Source organism: Artemia sp. Qi Xiang Cuo, chromosome 7 (assembly GCF_049724085.1).
Source record: "Artemia sp. Qi Xiang Cuo chromosome 7, ASM4972408v1, whole genome shotgun sequence".
NCBI lineage: Eukaryota > Metazoa > Arthropoda > Branchiopoda > Anostraca > Artemiidae > Artemia > Artemia sp. Qi Xiang Cuo.
Genome location: NC_142800.1, coordinates 9,286,297 through 9,307,567, shown reverse-complemented (window position 1 = coordinate 9,307,567; position 21,271 = coordinate 9,286,297). Strand labels below are relative to the sequence as shown.

The window sequence follows — 21,271 nt, the reverse complement described above, 5'->3', positions numbered from 1 at the left end:
TAAGAAATTCTTTTTAATAGTCTTACATTCTCTTTGCCAAATTTTTCATGTGGAAATGTTCTGCGGGAATCATCCATGGGTTTTCTCCGCGTGCTTTAATTTCCAGGAAACAATTTCCACGGAAGGGGGCATTTCTGGAGTGATCGAGAAACCGATTAGAGATTAAAGTCTTATTCAAAAGAAAGAATGCTAAGGAGAATTTTTCAGGCTGAATCGTCCGCAAGCAATTTGACAGGGAGGGGGGATTCTCAGCGAGGATTGAACTGGGTGAAGGAAATTTGACGGCAGGGGGGGGGGTACATGTCACGTAGGATGAGATTTTTGTTTTAATATTTCATGTACGGTGAGCCAAGTTCGAACATGCATTAGTTGAAAATCGTACAGAATTAAAAAAAAATAACACGTTTTTTTTACTGGAAGTAAGGAGCGACATTAAAACTTAAAACGAACAGAAATTACTCCATATATGAAAGGGTCTGTCCCTTCCTCAACGCCTGACTCTTTACGCTAAAGTTTTTATTGTTTTAAAAAGTAGAGTTGAGACAAAGAGTCGAACTTTATCGTAAAGAGCAAGGCGTGCCTCTTTCATATACGGAATAATTTCTGCTCGTTTTAAGTATTAATGTCACTCCTTACTTCCAGTTAAAAAAAAGCTTTTTTTCATTTAATGCTCCAAAAGATTTATCTTATAACAGAAAATTGCAAAAACCTGTGAACCAGTGCCCATAAAAAAAAACCTGTAGCGTTTCACATAAAACTTGCGACAGTGGCAACACTGATAAGCACATATTATGAAGTAGATTTTTGTGAATCAGAGTTGTTTCTGACAATTCGTTGATATTTAAGGATAATTATTATGCATCATTATTCAGAAAACAAGATGTCAATTTTTTCATTATTAATCAGTAACAATTCCCTCTTTTCTTTCCTCGATTTAATGAGAAAGAAAATTCTCCAGATTTGAAAGCAAATAAAGGCACAATCGATGAAGATCAAGAAACTTTTTTCTTCGCCAATACCATTTTTTACATAAAAACTACTCTTCCAGAAAGCAGACAGTTGGTTGGCCAGATCTTGACCAAGGTCTCCTCGGTTTCAGCTGACGGTCAGTGTTTTCTTGTGTTCTACAACCGTTGCGTCACTTCCCAGAAGCGTAGAAACTTTTCTAGTGAAGCTTTTTCCGTACAAGTCAGAGGCGGTTTTAGGGGAAAGACAGAGGGGGCACTTGTCCTTGGCGCAGAAATTTTAGGGGCACAAAATTTCAAATAAATAATCCAACCGTTATAATCTTTTTGTGTTTTTTTAAATTTCATTTCTATTAAAATAAAGTAGAAGGCGTAGTTAATAAACGAAAATAATTCATAGATTATTAATTAATTAATAAAAATAAATAAAAAATAAAATAATTAAATAATAATAATCAAAATAATTAAGTTAAAATAATTAATGATCATTAAATAACTTAAAAATAATCGAATAATTAATCAATAAATTGAAAATAATTTCGCTAACAAAAGAAAATTTTGTTAAAATTTGACCTGACCTGAGCCAATCAAAATTTTGGCCCCGGCGCAAGAGCGGCTAGAACTGCCATTGGTAGAATTGCGCTCGCATTAGAATTCGAATTTTGCTCAGATCTTCAGATCTGAGTGCAATTTATAGCCTGATCGCAGAGTCTTGCCAGTTTATTCTTTGTGTCATCTGATTGCAGATCTCAACTAAGAATCTCGCACAGTTGATACTAATGGTTTTCAGCGAGTCCTCGGTAATCTTTGGTCTTCTTTTTTCCTCGAATATTTTTCCTTGAATATTGGCTCGAGTGACCAATATAGCGTTTGAATTTTTGCAATACAAACTATTTAATTCAAAGAATGAAATTTTCATCGCTAGGATGGAGGAGGATCGTGCACAGCTATTTTGGCCTCAGGGGGCTTGGTGTTGTAGTTTATTGTTAGTAGTGGCTATTTTTATTAGTTTTTTTAGTGACACCAGCAGAATTAGACTTAAGTGACTGCACAACTTTACGCGCACTTCTTTACTTGTGCACGGCTGACCGTGCATCTAATGTTTCGCTAGGGACGTCATTAACAGTACTGCGGTTTATTTCAATATTTATTGCTAACGCTAGGTTGCACCTCGGAGCCAATATTCGAGGAAAAATTCCTCGAACTTCCTCTAGGCAACATTCGGTATTGGTGCCTAGTTTCATTTCCTATAATTTAAGATAGGTCATGGGAGGCGGATCTACAAACAAAGATGAGTTCGATAACAGAATTCGCGAGGCGTTTCAAGAACGTTCGGAGCAATACTATTTACGTTGTGTTGAAGCTGCTCGCCAGTATGTGAATTCTTGTTTCACTGCCCTGAAATTGAGCGTCTAGGGATTTGGTAATCCCAAGAACATGGAGAAGAAAATAGAGGTGGGCTTTTATGACAGCACTGTTCAAGGTCCAAACGCATTCTAGAAAGATGAGGATTTTCACCATAATTTTGAATTTACTTCGTGATTTGCACCCTTACTCCGGTTTGCACCGTGACACAATTACACGATGTCGAAAACCTAAGCGTTTTCAATAGAACTGTAATGGGTCAATCAATGGATTAGTCCTATAAAAAAGGGCTAGTAACGCAAACAGCGCATCGTTTGTTTTGCAGCGCTAACTATTTTGTGAAAAATTTAAAACTTACGGTTACGGATAATTGAATTAAGGGTCTGAACAAATAAACAAATGATTTTTTAGTAATTTCTTTATAATACAATCCTTCTTAAAGAAATATTAAGTCTTCCTTTCGCAATATTAAAAATCCTGTGTAATATATGCATTTTTTCCTGTGTAATGCACACATATATTTTTTTTGTCAGAAATGAATTGCTTATCTTCTATATCATGTGTTGTCTAAATATCTAATTTATTTACTTTGTGGAAGCGGCGGACAGCGGAGTGGATAAAGCCACGCCCCGGTAAAACAGAACCGTGGTGCAAATCCCCGTGTTGCAAGGAAGCTATGAAAATTAAATTTCTCGGACGGACAACTCAAATTAGTTCGTCAATGCGATGTATGACATCACCAATCACTTCGTTTTCAATATCTTTTTGATCTTCATTACTCTTCCTGCATTTTTGACTGCATATATGTATCATACCGTTTGTATCTAAGTACAGATTTCGATCTGACACCATTATAGGGATTCCTGGCTATTTTTTGTTACTGTTGCACGTGTTCATTTTTTGCTAGGTTGCACCTACCGCTGCAACCACAATTATATTATTTTGTTGAAAGATAAGTGTATGTTGAATCATCGTATGTATAACGATTCATTTAAATGCTTCAGTTACAGTGGATAATTTAAACAAAATTTGTTTTGTTTAAATTTGTTTTACAATTTTGTTAAATTAGTTTGTCTTACAATTTAAATATTTTTTTTGTTTAAATTTTAAATTGACTAAAAGGTTAAACCGAAATGCAATTGAACCAGGAACTGATTTCATGGAATAACTCTTAAAATATCTCCACTTGGCTATATATTGGCTATAAACACTGCTAATAATTTATCATAAATAATTTTATCGCTGTTAGATTTTTTCCTATATTTCATAGATAGATTTTATACATACAAAAATTTCGACACAGATCGACGAATATAAAAATACGGTTGAGTCAGGGACGTGCCGTCAGTGCGCATGGATTTTATTTTTTTATGTTTTTCCGAAAAAGAAAATCTTGGCCTTGAAGCTTTACATTAAAAATCAAAGAGGACATCATCTTTTTGATAATATACTTGATATAACTTTGATGTAAGTGCTTCAGATTTGTTTCTAAACAAAGAAAAGGAAACATATGTAAACTCCGCTAACTAAATCTCTCATGAACTAAAGATTCCTAAGCACTCGAGATAATGACATTATGATTTCTTTTAACTCGAAATCAAAAAGCTTTAAAAAACCTTTTTCATCCAAAAGTAGTCACCTTCAGTTCCTAGGAGTTAAATCTCAGAGATAGAGCACGGATCAGATTTCTATTCCTATATTTTAAACAGTTCGTGGGAACGAACTGTAAGCAAGGGGCGACTAGGCTCAATAGTAGCCCGTAAAAAGAATACGTAAAAAGAATGAATTCCAAATATATAAAATTTAACGTTACTCATCAAAAACTACGAGCCTGAAGTAGGGGGTTTGAACCCCCCCTCCCCCTAATATTTGTCCGACTCGTGAAAACGTAACAGAAATGAATATAAACAAATTTTTGACGTGGTTTTTAAAGTTTTTTTTTGCGAACCCCCCTCCCAAAAAAATCCTGGATACGACTCTGGTCGCCAGCCTTCCCTCCTCTAGTCAAGTACTTTTTACGACTTAACGCATAATTGCCAAGGAAATGGCTTACTTTGAAAATTTTTAAACCCGACTTCAATCCCCCCTGTCTTGTATACCGTAAGTAAATTCGTGACAGTTCTCTTCATCTAGTTGTAGGGTTGCCAATAACAACCAGATTGGTGAAGTCAGATCGTCAATGAGAATGGAAACACTACAACTTAACCCTCAATTTTAGAACTATTCATATCAAAAAGTTTGTGGTAGCAAACAATAAATTCGGTGCAAATATCAATCAATCAATCATTTATTTGAAAGAAATTCAAAACTCGATTTTTTATAGAAATATGTAGCCTACACAGCAAGAATCTCATATCCTTCCCCCCCCCCCATTCCTTATGTACAGGATAATTTTCAGTTCGTTTCAAGTTTTAATGTTGCTCTTTACTTTTAGCTACTAGATTTCGGCTAAGAAAATACCGGTCACTTTTTTCTGTGTAATATATACATAATTTTTTTTCAGAAATGAACTGCTTATCTTCTATATCGTGTTTTATCTAAATTAAATAAAAAAAAACAAGTTTTTTTAACTGAAAGTAAGGAACGACGTTAAAACTTAAAACGAACAGAAATTATTCCGTATATGGAAGGGGATCTGCCCTGCTCAACGCCTCGCTTTTTGAGCTAAAGTTTTTTATTGTTTAAAAAAATAGAGTTGTGAAAAAGTCAAACTTTAGCGTAAAGAGAGAGGCGTGGAATAATTTCTGTTCGTTTTAAGTTTTAACGTCGTTCCTTACTTTCAGTTAAAAAAACTTGTTTTTTTTATTTAATTTTTGAACGTTTTTGAATTAAAGGTTTTGATATCGACCCACCGTACATGAATAATTACAAAAAAATTTGCATATTAATTTTACTTTTATTTGGTTAAATGGCTTTCTCGAAACTTGTTTAATTTTATTTACGAACTTTTTATTAGTAATGAATATACGTAACTTACGAATTAACTTACGTATCGAACTTCTATATTCATAGATTTTTAATACTTATATTAAGGGGTTCGCCCCCTAATCAATACCTTGCTCTTTAAGCCCTGAGAAAATTTGGCTGATTTTCGAAAAAAGGGGGAAAGACCCCCTAAAAGATCTAGCGCCTTAATGAAAATCACACCATCATATTCAGCGTATAAGAGAACCCTACTATACAGGTTTCAAGCACCTATCTACAAAAATGTGGAATTTTGTATTTTTTGCCAGAAGAAAGATCACGGATGCGTGTTTATTTATTATTTTTTTCCCAGGGGTGATCGTATCGACCCAGCGGTCCTAGAATATTGTGGGAGGGCTCATTGGAACGGAAATTAAAAGTTCTAATGCCCTTTTTAAGTGGCCAAAAAAAATGGAGGGCAACTAGGCTTCCTACCACGCTCATTTTTTTCCCAAAGTGACCCCATCAAAATTTTGAGATAGCCATTTTGTTCAGCATGGTCGAAAATATGAAAACTATGTCTTTTAGGATGACTCAATCCCCCGAAGTCTCCGGGAGGAGGGCTGAAAGTTATGGAACTTTACCCAATGTTAACATATAGTATTGGTTATTGGGAAGTATATAGAAGTTTTCAGGGGGGATTTTTTTGGTAGTTGGGGGGGGGGGGGGTCAGGGCTTATATGGGAGGATATTTACGTAAAGGAATTTTTCATGGGGGAAGGGACATTGCTATGAAGGGGGCGCCGGATTTCCCATCATTATTAAAGAAAAAGATTAGAAATTAAATAAAAAAAAAGTTTATCAACTGAAAGTAAGACTAACTTTGATGGGTAAGACTAACTTGATGAAACTTATATATTTTAAACTCAGCATTAAAATCTGATTCTTTTGATGTATCTCTTGGTATCAAAGTTCCTTTTTTTAGAGTTTTGGTTACTATTGAGCCGGTTCGCTCCTTACTTATAATTCGTTACCAAGAACTATTTGATATCTAAATTGTTCACCTTGTGGAAGCGGAGGGGTTAAAGCCATGCACTGGAACCAGCAGGGACCACGGTCTACCCGTGCCGCAAGGAAAATGGGGTTAAAAGATAGGGTAATCTTCAATAATTTTTTCTAAATACATATCGAAAATAGTGATGCATTAAAAAAATGTAGGCAATATTTACGTTTAGGTGTATAGGCTGCACTTACATCTATGATGTTGCTTAGCTCTATGATTTGCTAAATTATAAAATTCTAAATCTAATAACTAAATAGAATCTCTAAAAGAAAGTAAAAACCGTAATAGAATCTAAAGTAGAAACTCAAGGTAGTGGGTTTGAATGGCAATTAAATTTAGCCAGGCATTAAAGGCTTATCAGGAATTTTCCCAGTTGAGTCGACTAGGATAACAAGGTAATGGGAGGTAGAAGTAGATGTAGAACCATCTTCTTCTTCTTCACTCCATTAAAGTAGTCTCTGATCGAAATGAAAACTGCACTGTTGGAATATCCATAACTGAAAATCCTATTTAGGTATATCATTGTCCCATAAGCACTAAGGAATATATGGAGGATCCTCACAGGGGCATTGAGAATCCTCATAGGATCATTGAGGATGCTCATTATATTCCTAGCAGGTTTTAATGGCCATTAGGTAATTGAAAAGTTTCCATCTTTCAGGATATCCCTTTACAAGACTCTTTATGATAATTAAAAAAGGAGGGATACTTAGGAGAGTACCTTGGAGTACTCCATCGTGAGCAGAGAAGGGGATTGGGATGGTAATTACATTTAGCCAGGCATTATAGGCTTTTCAAGAATTTTCAATTGATTTGACTGGGATAACAAGGTAATGGGAGGTAGAAGTGGGTTTGAGGCTCCCCAACTACAGTGGGTAAAAAAAAATAACTACTAGGTTTTTTAAGGATTATTTTTAAGTAAGTGAGGTTTCTCCTTCCTTATTCTCCTGCTTCTTTTTCTCTTTCATTGTTATTTTTTCTTATCCAGCCTTAGTGGGGGAATATCATAGAGATGTGTTTAAGGGCTGATTTGAAAAGAAATTGCGATATCTATGTGCTTTAATAAGTAACAAGACTTATTATTTAGAATCAGACGCAATTCTTGGCAAAAGGCTGCATCTTCATATACAAGATAATGTAATGCACGTATCTTATAAAAAGTTGCTTCTCTGGGGTATGATGTCATACATGAATGTCTCCGCTTCCTGATTTCCTGGGGTTCCTTCTCTACTAGACCCCGCTAGCAATGAGGAAAAAAAAGATGACACATCAACCATGCAAAAAGTGATTTTCCTTGTTGTTCAGTCCAGGGGGCTGTAAGTTTCTGGTGCAGGGTTTATGACAATGACATTCCAATGGTGAACATTTTGTTTCAATCCGACACCTCTTTTTTAACGGTTCCAGGCTGTTTTTCAAAATTCCCTTAAAGTTGTTTTTGAAGCGACATTTTAATATTAAGAGTAATTAAGATAATTATTATAATTCCTGTATCAGCTACAAATGGCAATTTTTTCTTGCTAGTCAGTTTTTTTTCAAAACATTTTTAAAAATTTTGGTTACTATCGTCCATGGTTCGTTATTTACTAGGATGCAGTTACCACCGCAACTATGACTTCTGACGTTGTCTTATTTGCATGATTACCAAGCAAAATCATAGAGGCAAGTGCAGCCTATAAACCTAAACGCAAATATTGCCTACATTTTTTAAATTTATCACTATTTTCGATATTTATTAAAAAAAAAATTATTTAAGAAACTGAAACCCAATACTATTCCTTGCGACGTGGGGAATTGAACCACGATCCCAGTTGCTACAGGGCATAGCTTTATCCACTCTGCTGTCACAACATAAATAAATAAGACATTTAGATAACACGTGATATAGAAGACAAGCAATTCATGGTACTCCTATGTTAAATGTTCTTTTATATACTGCAATAGAAACCAGTCACGAAAAACCTGTTTTTGACGGGTTAACTCAAGACACCGCTATAGGGTAATGCAATGTATAGCGTGGTTTTCAGTTCGTATACGATATTTAAACTGTTGTGTTTTGGGGTTTAGAGGGGGAGGGGAGGTACCTAGATTAGGTTACGTGTTTAATATATGGTATGCTTTCAGCGGCCACAGCACAAAATTCAGCGGCCACAGAGAAAGTATGACAAACAAAAATGATGAAGAAAAGAAGGAATCTTGAAATATCCACCTAATATTCCAAAATATAGGTAAAATATGTGGTGTAGAACGTTTTATAGTATTTATTTTTACATTTTTATTTTAGTTCTTTTTTTTATATTTCTGGGGGTCGAATTATTATAGCAAGGTAAGATAAAGTTTAGCATTGGGGCTGTGGGGATAATTTAAACCCAAAAGGCACACTTATTATACATCTCGAAGTTTTTGAACAAAACAGATATCTCAAAAGTTAATTCAATATCATAGGAATCAGCGTAAAGCCGAATAGCAGAAAAAGAAGTGCATTGTGTATATAATATGGAATTTTTTCTACGTACTTTCTACTTATTCTCCGTTCGCTCTTTCTACGTTTATGTTTTCTATGTTCTTTCTGTTTATTCTCCGTCCGTTCTTTCTACGTTTATTTTTTCTATGTTCTTTCTATTTATTCTCCGTTCGTTCTTTCTACGTTTATTTTTTTTTATGTTCTTTCTATTTATTCTCCGTTAGTTCTTTCTACGTTTATTTTTTCGATGTTCTTTCTATTTATTCTCCGTTCGTTCTTTCTACGTTTATTTTTTCTACGTACTTTCTATTTGTTCTCCGTTCGCTCTTTCTAAATTTATTTTTTCTACATTCTTTCTATTTATTCGCCATTCGTTCTTTCTACATTTATTTTTTCTAGCCTGAAGGGTATCTAAGGGCTTTAGTTAAATTTATATTTTGTGTTTTTATACCCTCATGGTAGTGGTATACCTACTATTTGTACAAACAGGCTTCAGGGCTAGTTTCATGTGCCCAGAGCGGTCACTAGTTAAAATGTTGGGGGGGGGGGGCAACAGACTTTAACGAATTAGTTTTCCATTTTTACAGACTGGGACTGATATTCTTTCATTGATTCTAAGTCATTTATTTCCATCAGCCTAATTACTTAATGAAAAAACTGAGCCAATATTTTACCATCTCAATTTTGTTTACCGACTAACTAAAAATAATGGGGGCATGCCTCTCCTCCCCCCTAACTAAACTCCTCCCTAACTAAAAATATTGGGGGTACGTCCCTGCATGTGCTGGGATTTTAGTATACTCATAATTTCGTAAATTTGTAAATAGTATGTTTGGTTTACATGTCTGGTTGCTGTTCATTGGTAAACGTGTGTAACAATACTGCAATCCAAAACTCTTGCTCCCTTATTATAATTTGTTTTGACACATCTCGCCAGGCAAAAGAAAAACTCTCGAAAACTGCAACATTGAAAAGTTTGCTTGTACCACCTATTACTGAATAATTTGCTACTATCATCCTCTTACTCTCTACCAAATCAGATACTTAAAATCAACTCTAAACACATAAATATGGTTAATTTATTACTCATTCATACAATACATAAGGAGCTAGAACAAAGCTCATCACTTTCATCACAAGAGCCCCTTCAACAAGAATAAAGACTCTCATGGCGATGACATATGAACACACACTGACAACAACTAACATAAAAGACTAGGCATAACTAGGAGAAATTCTCTTTTTTCACAGGACACAAAAAAGGCATTACTTCAATTGGGCAAATTTATCAGTTAAAAATAAATACTGCATTACAATACGAGGGAAATTGGGAAATTCTTCCACTAGTCCTCCCTATACATAAATTTAAAAAATAATACAGGGTTATTTTTAGAAGCTTATGGCCATGACAAAAACTAAAGGAAATCTGAGCTATTTTATTCCGATCTTCTTAAAAGATGAAGAATTCCCGTTACGAAGCTTTTCCAGCCTTACTCGACAGGTGACGTACCCTGTTTTTTTCCCTACAAACCTGCATTGACGATTGGACATTTTTACACTTCGGTTTACTTTTGGTGTTGGTGAAGCAATACTGTTTTCAAGAATATTCAATAACTATCAATCACAATCACGATCAAGAGTTATACGATTAAAATAACAAATTATTGGTATTATAAATAAAAAAACTAAGTTTGTTGTTTTGCGTCAATACTTCAACATTCTTTTGGAAGAGGTAAAAATAGAAACAGGAACACAAATTCACGAAAATGTGGGGGGGGGGGGGGGCAAAATGTATCATCCAAAATTTAGGATAGGAGGGACAATTTTGAGTTTTTTTAATCAATTATTTAATTGAAAATACTCAAAAAGGAAATTTTCAATGAAAATACCAAAAAGACCCATTGTCTAAACTTAGGGGGTGGGGCAGACAAATTAACCCCCTTACCATTGGCAAACCTAAATTAAAAGGGAAATATTATTTGCGTTAACATATTACTGTGAAATTTTCATCAATTTCCCTCGTAAAAAATGCCCTGAAGTAAAAATAATTAAAAAATCGTTACTTATACTGAATGAAATGTGAAAATTGCAATTTTAAAAAAATTGCACAAGTTTGGAAAAGTCAAGAAAAATTGCACATATAATCCTACCTCAACAAACCGAATACTGAATTATGATGAAAAAAACTACATTTTAAATAAATTTTGACAGTTTAATTACCGAATGAGCCCCCGCCCTTCTATACCCCACAGGTCCACCAAAGCGAAATAAAGGCAATCCGTATAAAAACGGAAATATGATTTTGCCGAATTCAAAAATATTTTACAAAAATTTTACCAAAATATCAATCTCTGTTGGTAAAAATTCGGTAAAAACAACTATCCAGTCGGCAAAATCCGCTTGTTTTAGTTCATTAGACTCACAAAAAAATATTGAAGAGGACTAAAAATTGAAATTCCGGAAAGAATACCGTCCTCCATCACTCTTCATCGTTTTCATCACTATAAACAAATACTTGTAAATTTAAAGATCTGATTCTCCGTAGAGGGCAGTTGAAAAAGACATGTAGTCTAAGGCGCCTGCCACTCCATCAGGTCCAGCATACGGCTGCATTCTCTGGATGCAATATTCGGCCTGGTCAGGTGGCAATTCTCGACGCAATTCGTCGGCCAAGATAAAAGGCTGAAAAATATAAAGGTTTGATGTTAGTAAACTGCATTTAAAATTTAAATAGCTTCTACCCAAAATTGATACATTCCATGTAAATTGGCAACATCATCATCAATATAGATGAAAGTACTCTTTATAGTATATACTATACTATTCCTAACCATGTCTACACGGATGGCTTCCAAATACATATAATGGGTTTTGATAATATCCTTGGGCGTCTGTGATTTCGCTACCCTCGTAAGGACTCAAAACATGTCCCTAGTTAGGCGATTGCAAATTTTCAGAAAACTGAATTAGCTTTTTCTTATAAGAAATACAAATATCTTATTCAAAGAAGAAAAGGCTATATTATAGTAGATTTTTTCTTCTCATTCAAAACCATATCTTCTTCTGAGACATCTACCTTTCTGAAAATTTCCTGCCACCTGCATGGGTAAGCATTTCTAAATTCTGAAAAGGCGATCCCTGGACAAGTTGGGAAAGGGACAGACGCCATTAAACTTTACACTGCCCTGGCTTAAGAGTTTGCAAATTCAAAAACTATTGGATCCTTTCGGAGTTGTAAAATTGTCAGAATTTGTAGGTCCATTCCATACATGTGTGAAGGATTCTTTTTTCGGGGGGGGGGGGTCAATTTTTTGTATACAGGTTACACGGCTCCGTCAGAAACAGTGATATGCCACTAGTTCTGGTAATTACCACGCTAATAACTTTTAAGATATTTATTATACGTTCTTTTGAACGCCCCAAGAGAAAGATTTTCCAGGATTACCCATACTGCGATGCCGATCCATGTGGCAACGGATCGTCGAGGGAAACTTGTCTTCAAGTATTCTGGTGGGGTGTGCCCTGCACAAGATAGTCCTGTCGATCTGAACTTTAGCAAGTTGATCGCAAAGCCTTTATTTTATCTGGAACAAGTCTTGATACCTCCTCAGATGGAGGGCAATGCATTTTATTTGTATAATATCGACATTGAAGCCCCGTCAAATCGATCCTGGATCGACTGCAGGGGTTTGGAATCAGAGTTGCTAGAAACTGCTGCACAAACTTCAACGAGAAAAAACATTCAATTTTGATTAAAAAAGATTAAAATTAAATTAAAAAAGTAATAATTTAAATAATAAGTGTCCAGAAAGTATGTGAAATTTAGAATTTCAGGCAAAGAGAGGTGGGACCGAGATCCTCCCCATGTTTGTGTTCCTGGTCTATTTAACTTAGGTCTTTTGAACCATTTTTTTTCTCTTTAAAGCAATGAGGCACGATTTTAATCAATATGCTACACCGTGTAAGAACTACGTAATCACCTTAAAGTAATATATCAGCTAATTAAAAGTAAAAAACAAGAAAGAAAAAAGAAAAATCTTTATTTTGAGTAAAATTGTTGACTTCCAGCTTACTGAAATACAAAAAGTATATAGGCTACTACAGTAAGCAAGTGTATTATGCATTAGATTAACGATACTTCTTGACTACTAAGGTCCTTGCGGCGGCTCTGTCGGGTGTTGTTACACCTGAGTTCAAACTATGGGTCTCGTATTACCAAGCTGAGATCAAACCCACTGCGCCACCACAGAACTAAACCATATTAAAGTGCAAATACTGGAGACTTTTAGAAGGTATATTTTCCATATAAACCATACCCCATCTAATATTTAATTGTTCTAAAATAGATGTTGTAGGTGAACGACAACCCCCCAAAAGACCGGATTAAAGCTTAGCGTTTTATATCAAGTTTTTTTTTCAGCGTTTCATAACGAGATTCTAGCTAGCTAGAGATTCAAGACTGAATTTACAGGTTGCAGCTTATTTTTGCGATGTTTTCAGATATTTAGCATCCATAGTAAGCTCGTGGTATATAATAAAAGAAATAATTTTAGAAATGCCCAGCAGATCTCAAGCCCAATACTGAAATAAGCAAAATTAGTTGTAATCCGTAATACTAATAAAATATGTAACTATAAATTTATTTATTAATTTTATAACCACCTAGAACTGACATTATTTCTCTCCAAGCAAGATCTAAAACTATCTCGATACTAAATAAATTAGAAAAATCAATGTTGAGGGATGTGAAGTACTACAAATGACACTGTAAACTTTGTTTAGGTTCTTAGAAACCATAGAGGACATTTAGAAAGCTTGAGAGAAGTCAGCTTTATGATTACAACGTTACTTGAACGTTATATTAAACTGAATTAGAGGTGTGTTGCATTACATAATTACTACGACATTGAATTTATCTGGTGACGCTAAAAATAATATTTCACGAAAAAAGTCGAATTCTCTCACGTAGGACTGCTCCACCATTTCTTTTCAAGTTTCATCAAATACAGAGCCTACCCTACCCTATTCTAAGGTCAGGAACTTCTCCATTAAGTGGTGAAGGTAAAAGGTAAAGAATACGGTACTGGACTTTACAGTCCGTACCGACATTACTCATCTCCGCTTCATGGCCCTTCAGCCAGGAATGGCAATTGGGGGTTAGAGGCCAGCAATCTTGTGATTTCGCGCACCCTTCTTTTTAACCTTTCCCAAATTTCTCAAGGTACCCTTTAAGTGGAGCATCCTTCCAACTACGCAAATTCAAAAGATTACTATATTTTTTTAGACGCTATTTGCCTGTTATTCCTCAGCAAGAAAGATATTAAATTGTTACTTAATACTTACTAAAAATGGAACGATCGATGCAAAGTATATGAAACATAAAAGAATAACAGAAGAATATGGTCATATAAAAAAACTTCTTTTTTTACAAGTCCAGTTTTTTCCGCATAAGAGTTTTTTCTTTTCTTTTTATAATAATGTTGGATTTAGAGCTTAACATGCATTTTTCGAGCCATATTTTGGAATCAAAAACTTCCCTTTTAATTCTCAAAAAACCTCGCTATTAGTACTTATAATAAGATATTCAAATAATTCCCTACCTTATCGGCAGCCAGAATACGGAAAGAGTCAATAACTTGTTCGGCAGTGTCAGTGTCTGTAGATTCTCTCGTCATAAAGTCTAAGAAGGCGTCAAACATCACACCCCCTGATCCATTGGGGTCAACAATTGCCATAATTCGCTGGAACTCAATCTCGCCCTGCAAAAAAAAAAAATAATATAAATAATGATGCAAAGACTGAAAGTATGATTAATTAAATTGATCAAGTACGATTTATCAAATTCATTACACTCAGAAACTTCAATAAAAGCTAGGCTAATTCGTCTAGATAAGAGCCATTAAACTAAACAGCGAACATATTCATTTGGATTATTGACTGTTCTTAATTTCATTCTTAATTCATAATTTTGTAATATCTTTGTTCCTTAGCAAGATAAAAATCCATCTGTCAGATTATTTTTGTAAAATTTAATTATTATAATAGCTGTTTTATTGAAATATTTTATATTTTGTTAATATGTCATTATCTCACAATAATATTTTGGCAACGGGTCATCATTTATCCGTAAAAACGTAGCCTAGTCATCTTAACTTGTCTTTTGTTAAAGGGCTATAGGGCTACAAATAGGCTTTATAGAGCTAGGCCGAGTTGTACGGATGAAAGATGATTGGATGATTGGCCATGACTAATTGGAGTAAAGCCATGACAGATAGTCTCAGTTAGAGGCAAAGCTGGCATAACCCTTTTTTAAGAATTTAATAAAAATGATGTCATTTCATAGTCTATCATGATAAATAGTTTATCATCCTATCCTGATAGTCCTCCATCCTAGGGCAGAACTAAGGTAGATAGGCATGGATTAAGGGTAATTCAAATGAATGGTAATTCCAATTACCAAAGACTGTGCTCTTTGGCCATCTATGTGAGGCCAAGCAAAAACTACAGATTATCCTGATCAAAGAACGCGCAGTTTGTGAAACAGATAAACCGTGGTTAGATATCCAGTTAAGAGCTATGATCAAAGAACGATGTAAGCTCCATGCCCCAGGAGATACACTAAATGTGAATAAGATAAAAATAAAACTGTCTTGTCACAGAGTACTCATACAAAGAGTACTCATCTTTCCTGGTCAAATCTGTCGTATCAGTAATAAACCAGTGTTTCTCAGAACATCCTTCCCTAAATTGTATAAAGCTGTGTATGTCAGTGTCATACCGAAAATCAGAACTTTCTAGTCCTGTGATCTACTGTGTCCCATATCTATAGTTCCCAATTTAGCAAAGATAGCAAATGGTTTATTTCCCGTGCCCTGTTACAAAAGATTGTGCTTACGATAGATCCATACCAATGTGATTGCATATGAGGAAGTAAGGCGGTAGTAGACTACAGGAAAGCATTTGATCTCACATAACACCTTATCGCACTGACAAATCTGAAAAAGTTGGGAGCGAAAAAACACAAATTACTATTTGTTACAAAATTACTACGAGAGACACGGCAATCAGTCTGCTCACTGTTCACCCAAGACAGCTGCTCTGAGTGGCTAGAGCTAATCTACGGCTGCCCCCAAGGAGCGACTCTAGGTCACCTTTTATTCCTTGTCTTTATCAACGAAATCGTATCGGAGTTTCAGATATAGAAAGTTTTATGGAATAAAAAATTTTACGATTCAATCCATTAAAGCAGGATATGATGGCCTCAGATGTACCGTTTCCAACATTTTGAAGTGATTGCTCATTTAAACTGAAGTGATTTCAGTGATTCCAATCATACATTTTATTTGTACCTGGATTCAAATGACCTTTTAGTTGAGCACCAATATGGATTACGCTGGAAACGTTCAGCGCTCGACTGCCTAGTGCCCCGGCATAAGGGGGGGGGGGGATCGAACTTCTAGGAAAAGAATACAACATCAAACTATTTTCATTCGACAGAGTATGGTATCGTGGCCCACTAAAGAAACTTTACGCGTATGGTGTCCAAGGAGGTCTGTTAGAAAACGATCGAAAGCTTTCTTTCTGATCGTTCAATGCGGGTTGTTCTTGACGGGTTCACTTCTCGCGAATATCTAATAAGGCAGGCGTACCCCAGGATATTATATTGGGACCTACGCTTTCCATTATCTACATAAATCACATGGGAGACAACTTTGAAAGGTCTCTGCATCACATTGCCGACGACACCTCGACACATATAACCATCCGCAAACATTAAGACCCAACCCAGGCCTCCCTGCCCCTACAGACGGATCTTTTTGAAACTACATTGATTGTAGTTTCGATGCATCAAAAAAAAGGAGCTGCTAATCTCCCAATCAAAAGTGCCAAACATACACCCCAACCTCATCGTCATGAATGAAGCTATGGAAAGAGTCGACGAGCTAAGTCTTCTCGGGATCCACTTTTACACAGTTCTCTATTAGAAAACCCGCATTGATCGGGTGAGAACCTCCTATCCAAGAAAGCTAGGGATCACTCTTCGCTGCAAAACCTTTTACCGCTCAGCTCAATCGCCCTTTGCAATTCTTGCATCAGACCCATTGCCGAGTATGGGTGGCCACTGTTTTCTGGTGCTCTAAGAACGCTATTTGAATTACTTCACAAGATCCAGAATAGAGCCATTAGGGCATGTCCAGTCGTTTTCCATGACTCTCTCCAATTTGTTAGCAAAAAGGTTGATGTAGTATAGATGGCTGTTTTCGACAAGTACACAAATTCACCTCTTTCTCTAGAGCTTCTCGTTCTATATCCCACATTGTCCAAACAACAAGACAGACTTGAAGGTACACAGGTCGGTCGAAATATCTCAAGATTGACGTTCCAAGGAAAGAGTACTTGAGAAACAGCTTCATTCGATGTTGCACTTCGATTTGGAATGATCTTCTTTGAGGCCTTATCCCTAAGTTTCTCTGTCTACTCTTTCAAAAGAAGACTCAACAGCCATCTAAAACCTCGTGATGGAGCGATGTAAAACAATAGCGGCGAATCAGATATACAAACCTACCCGGTACTGCAAATTTAGGGACAAAAAAGAAGCTGCATGTTGAAAATATTATGCGCAAAGGGTAGTGCTCAAGCAAGGATTAAAAATATGCACAGGATAGGCTTATCAGACCGTCAACTACAACTTACGTATAGCACCTATATCAGGACTATCCTCAAATACTGCTGTACCGTTTGAGTTCCCAAACTCAGAACATTACTTATTTGTCAGTAATCAACACAATCAACATCATACTCGATATCCAAACCAATCTCTCATAAATCTGAAAACAGGACGGTCGGCAATGTAGCGTCATCATCTTCTGGAACGATATGGGCAATATAAAGATGATCCAACCCCTTGGCTTTCTATATGGATCTTCTCACCTTTCTTTCTTTTCTTGATTCTCAACTATGAAGGTACAATAATTCAAAAAATACACACTGATTAACTACTCCGATTAAAGACCAGAAAATCATCACAGGACCGCTACGTTTAAAAATCAGTTGTTGGTTTGGTTGTTGGTTTTTCGCGCCTTTGGCTTTGCTTCCTTTATACATTCAAAGGTGCAATTATGAGCAACTGCCTTTATTTCTACATATAAGTACCTGAGTACGTTCAACAGTTGCTGATTCATTTTTTTATTTGGTGTGCAATAAAAGCGTCCCGTCAAACATGGTTTGGGTGAGCTGAATTTCATGGTTAGGGTGAGCATTTAAAATGCCCATTTTAAGCCGATTTCTGGCTTCTTCAAACATCTTGCCAGTAGCTTGCTTCTGTACCTAGCGTTTTTTTTTCTTTAGATGACTTTTCAGAGCCTCTATTCTTTGCTTGCTGAACAAAGATTCAGCGAGTATTTGCTTTTCTTTTTCTGTTTTTTTTTCTGCAAGCTTCCATCATTCTTCTTCACTCTTTCTTTTCCATCTCTCTCTTGTTTTAGAGATAACTTTCGTAACTTGAAACGGCATTCTTGTTTCACGGTCGTTGCTTTGATTGGTGATGGGGAGAGTAGTGCTTTAAGGCTGAATAAAGTACATGTTCTGAATAAAGTACATGTACAAGTACATGTACATGTTCTACTTGCTTTGACACCATTTGCAAAAAACCTCAAGTACGAACTCGAACCTCACACTTCATTTGGTTTTGACGAGAGGGCTCTAAACCTCTAATGAAGGGTTTTCGAACATGGTGATTCTAGTGGTGTGCTTTTCGATCTTAGGCCGTCATTTTCGAGAGATTTCAGCCGTTTTTCTTCTTTTTTTGAATTACAAAAGAAAAATCTCGAGACTATAAATTAATGTTGAATTGAAAGTGGATAACAGTTACCACTCCTGGATTTCTTTTAGTTGAGTATTTTTTAGCATTATTTTTTTTTTAAACCATTTTTTTAACTTTCGGTTAATGGACGAAGGATTGTTATTTATTAGATTGCAGCTACCACTTTAAAAATGACATAAGGATTATGTACGCAAGAGTTTGACATCAATCGCCGCTTTGATGAAGATATTAGTCCATGAAGAGCAAGCTGAGAAAAAATGTCGAATCTATGGAAATACGCATAAAAAAAATGAATACAAAAATCGTGGCAGCTTATGTGAATTCAGAGGTCACGCTTAGAGGTCAGAGGTGCAGCTTAAATGACATGAAATCTTTTCGCCCACCATCATCAAGAAGACTTGGACAATGTAGCCTTGAAACTATTTTGCAATCTTCATGACACTAATGACCAATAACATTACGAAAATACTTCTTAGCTGAAGTGTTGACGTGGCTTGCAAAAAGAGACTCTAGGGACATGAGAGCTGTTTTAGGGACTATTAGGAACCTTCTCCAGTTTTAGGAAATTTAGGAACCTTGTGGCAACCCTGTGATAATGGATTTTGGTAAAGCGATGTTAATAAATAATAAACAAAGATATTTCTATCACCTTCCACATTGATCAGCACTTACCAGTGATCAGAACGAACTACAACGTTCAAGAGCCACACAAAAGGTTTCTATTTATGAAAGAAAGGTTACGATGGCTAGATCACTATTTATAGATGAAGAATGATAGTTCACAAGAAATTGGCTAATTTCGCCAATGTTACACGGCAGTAGGACTTTCTCAAAGAGGTTGGAACCCGTAACAATAAAGGATTCAGATGAAATACGGGTCTGTATGAACAAGGCAGAAGAATGCAGCTCATAACGCATTGAGGTGGAGGAGCGTGCGCAGCGGTGTAGAGCATAGACAGCTTGGCACTGCAATGATGGCCACTATTTGTAGTAGTAGCAGCAATTTTTATTTCATCTTCCATTCCAATCGTATCTGTTATAATCTCTAAAGATTCTTTTTTTCCTCCATGGTTTATTATATTTACATTCAACCCTTACCTGTCCAATTTAAATTGGTTATTAAATATAAAACTAAACAACTGAGCTGTTTTACATGCGAACAAATGAAATTCATGTAGTGCCAATCTCCTGACATTCTGCCATTGGCCGGGAGGATTATGCGTGGTTTGCTGCAAATCATCCGACACTTCCCGTGTTTTCCCCTAGATTTCTCGAGGTATATATTTGAAGCTGGGTTGAATCTGGCTGAGCTTACAGAATCACGCAACTTATCCCATTCCCAAACCACATAGTTGGTGACGCCAGAATTCGATCCCCCAATCTAAAGCATAAAACAAGTCCAGCAGGCTAACCACTCGTCTAGGATGGCTTCAAGGTGGACATTTTTTTTTTTTCAAGTATTCCCAAAACTCTTAAAAACTACAATAGCTTGAGATAGAGTCAAAGATAGACTGATATAGACTATCGGGATTTTCTGTCACTTTTAGCAATCAGGTGTATGCATATCTAGTCTACAAATGAAAACTGCAAAAAAACTGTCTTACCTGTTTGTCTTTGCCAATAGAGTAGCCCAAGCTAACAAGGCACGATTTGAATTCCTCAGGGGATAATTTCGCTAACTTATTCTTGTCAAATTGGTTAAAGCTGGCCCTGTATTCGTTCAACTGTTCTTGAGTAATACCCTTTGAGTCACGGGTCAAAATCTGATTCTCAATTTCATTTATACTGCAATTAATAGATGTCAGCAGTTGTTCCCAGCCAACACGCAGTGTTTCCATTGTATACTGAGTATACCTGAAATATATTTATTATATTAATCAAGTATAATTTCACTGAAAGACTGCGAGACGGTTTATATACGTATGACAATGTGTTGTATCAGAATCAGAATCATTTTAATGAAAACAGCTGTCATAGATACATTAAAAAAATGCACTAACAGGCGCTGTTTTTTGCATGAAAACATTTTTACAATAAAACACTTCTCTTCACTTCATTAAAAGAACTTGTAAAAAAAGGAACAAAGGAGTTACTAAGTCTGTTTGTGCGGCAGGAGACGGGCATAAGTTTGCTTTTGCTTCTGGTATTTCCGCGGACAGGCATTTTAGGTGGTAATATTGTACTATGTACAGGACTAGACAATAAAAACTGGCCAAAACGAATCATCAGCTGAAAACGGCGATCGCGAAGTCTTGGTATTTCAAGTGACTTCAGAGCGGAGCTGTAATCTACATATTTGTCGCAAAGAATCATCTTTACAGCTCGTTTCTGGATCCCCTCCAAATCATCACTTAAATAATCTATGTGATGAACTTGTGTGGGCCCCAGACGGGACACGCATATTCAAGGATGGGTCGAATAAAGTGAGGTACGCTGTTTTCAGCTGATACACTGGAAAACCTAGGCGGCGCATTGCCACCAGTGTCCGCATATCATAAAGTCCCTTCTTAACCCGCTCTTGTACATGAATAGAGAACGAACAGTCCACACTAAAGGTGACGCCCAAGATAGTCGCACACGAAGCAGAAGGGAACAAAGTCGCGGGGTAGGTAAAATCGCGTTTAAGTGGTTTGAACCTCAAAACCTTTGATTTATTCTCATTAATTTGAAGACTGTTCGCAGTACACTGT

At 36.0% G+C, this 21,271-nt stretch overlaps 1 protein-coding gene across 3 annotated transcripts in view; it reads right to left on the bottom strand.

Moving 5' to 3' along the window:
• Nucleotides 1-9,823: 9,823 nt before the first annotated feature.
• Nucleotides 9,824-21,271, bottom strand: part of Actn (alpha actinin) — a 163,174-nt gene continuing 151,726 nt past the window's right edge. For all 3 annotated transcript variants that reach the window (XM_089092000.1, XM_089091999.1, XM_089091998.1), the window contains 3 exons: nucleotides 20,186-20,435; nucleotides 14,359-14,517; nucleotides 9,824-11,440 (listed from right to left, as the gene is read on the bottom strand). In XM_089092000.1, coding sequence (XP_088948126.1) covers nucleotides 11,282-11,440; nucleotides 14,359-14,517; nucleotides 20,186-20,435 — 568 coding nt within the window. In that variant the 3' untranslated portion in view covers nucleotides 9,824-11,281. The remainder of the gene's footprint in view (nucleotides 11,441-14,358; nucleotides 14,518-20,185; nucleotides 20,436-21,271) is intronic.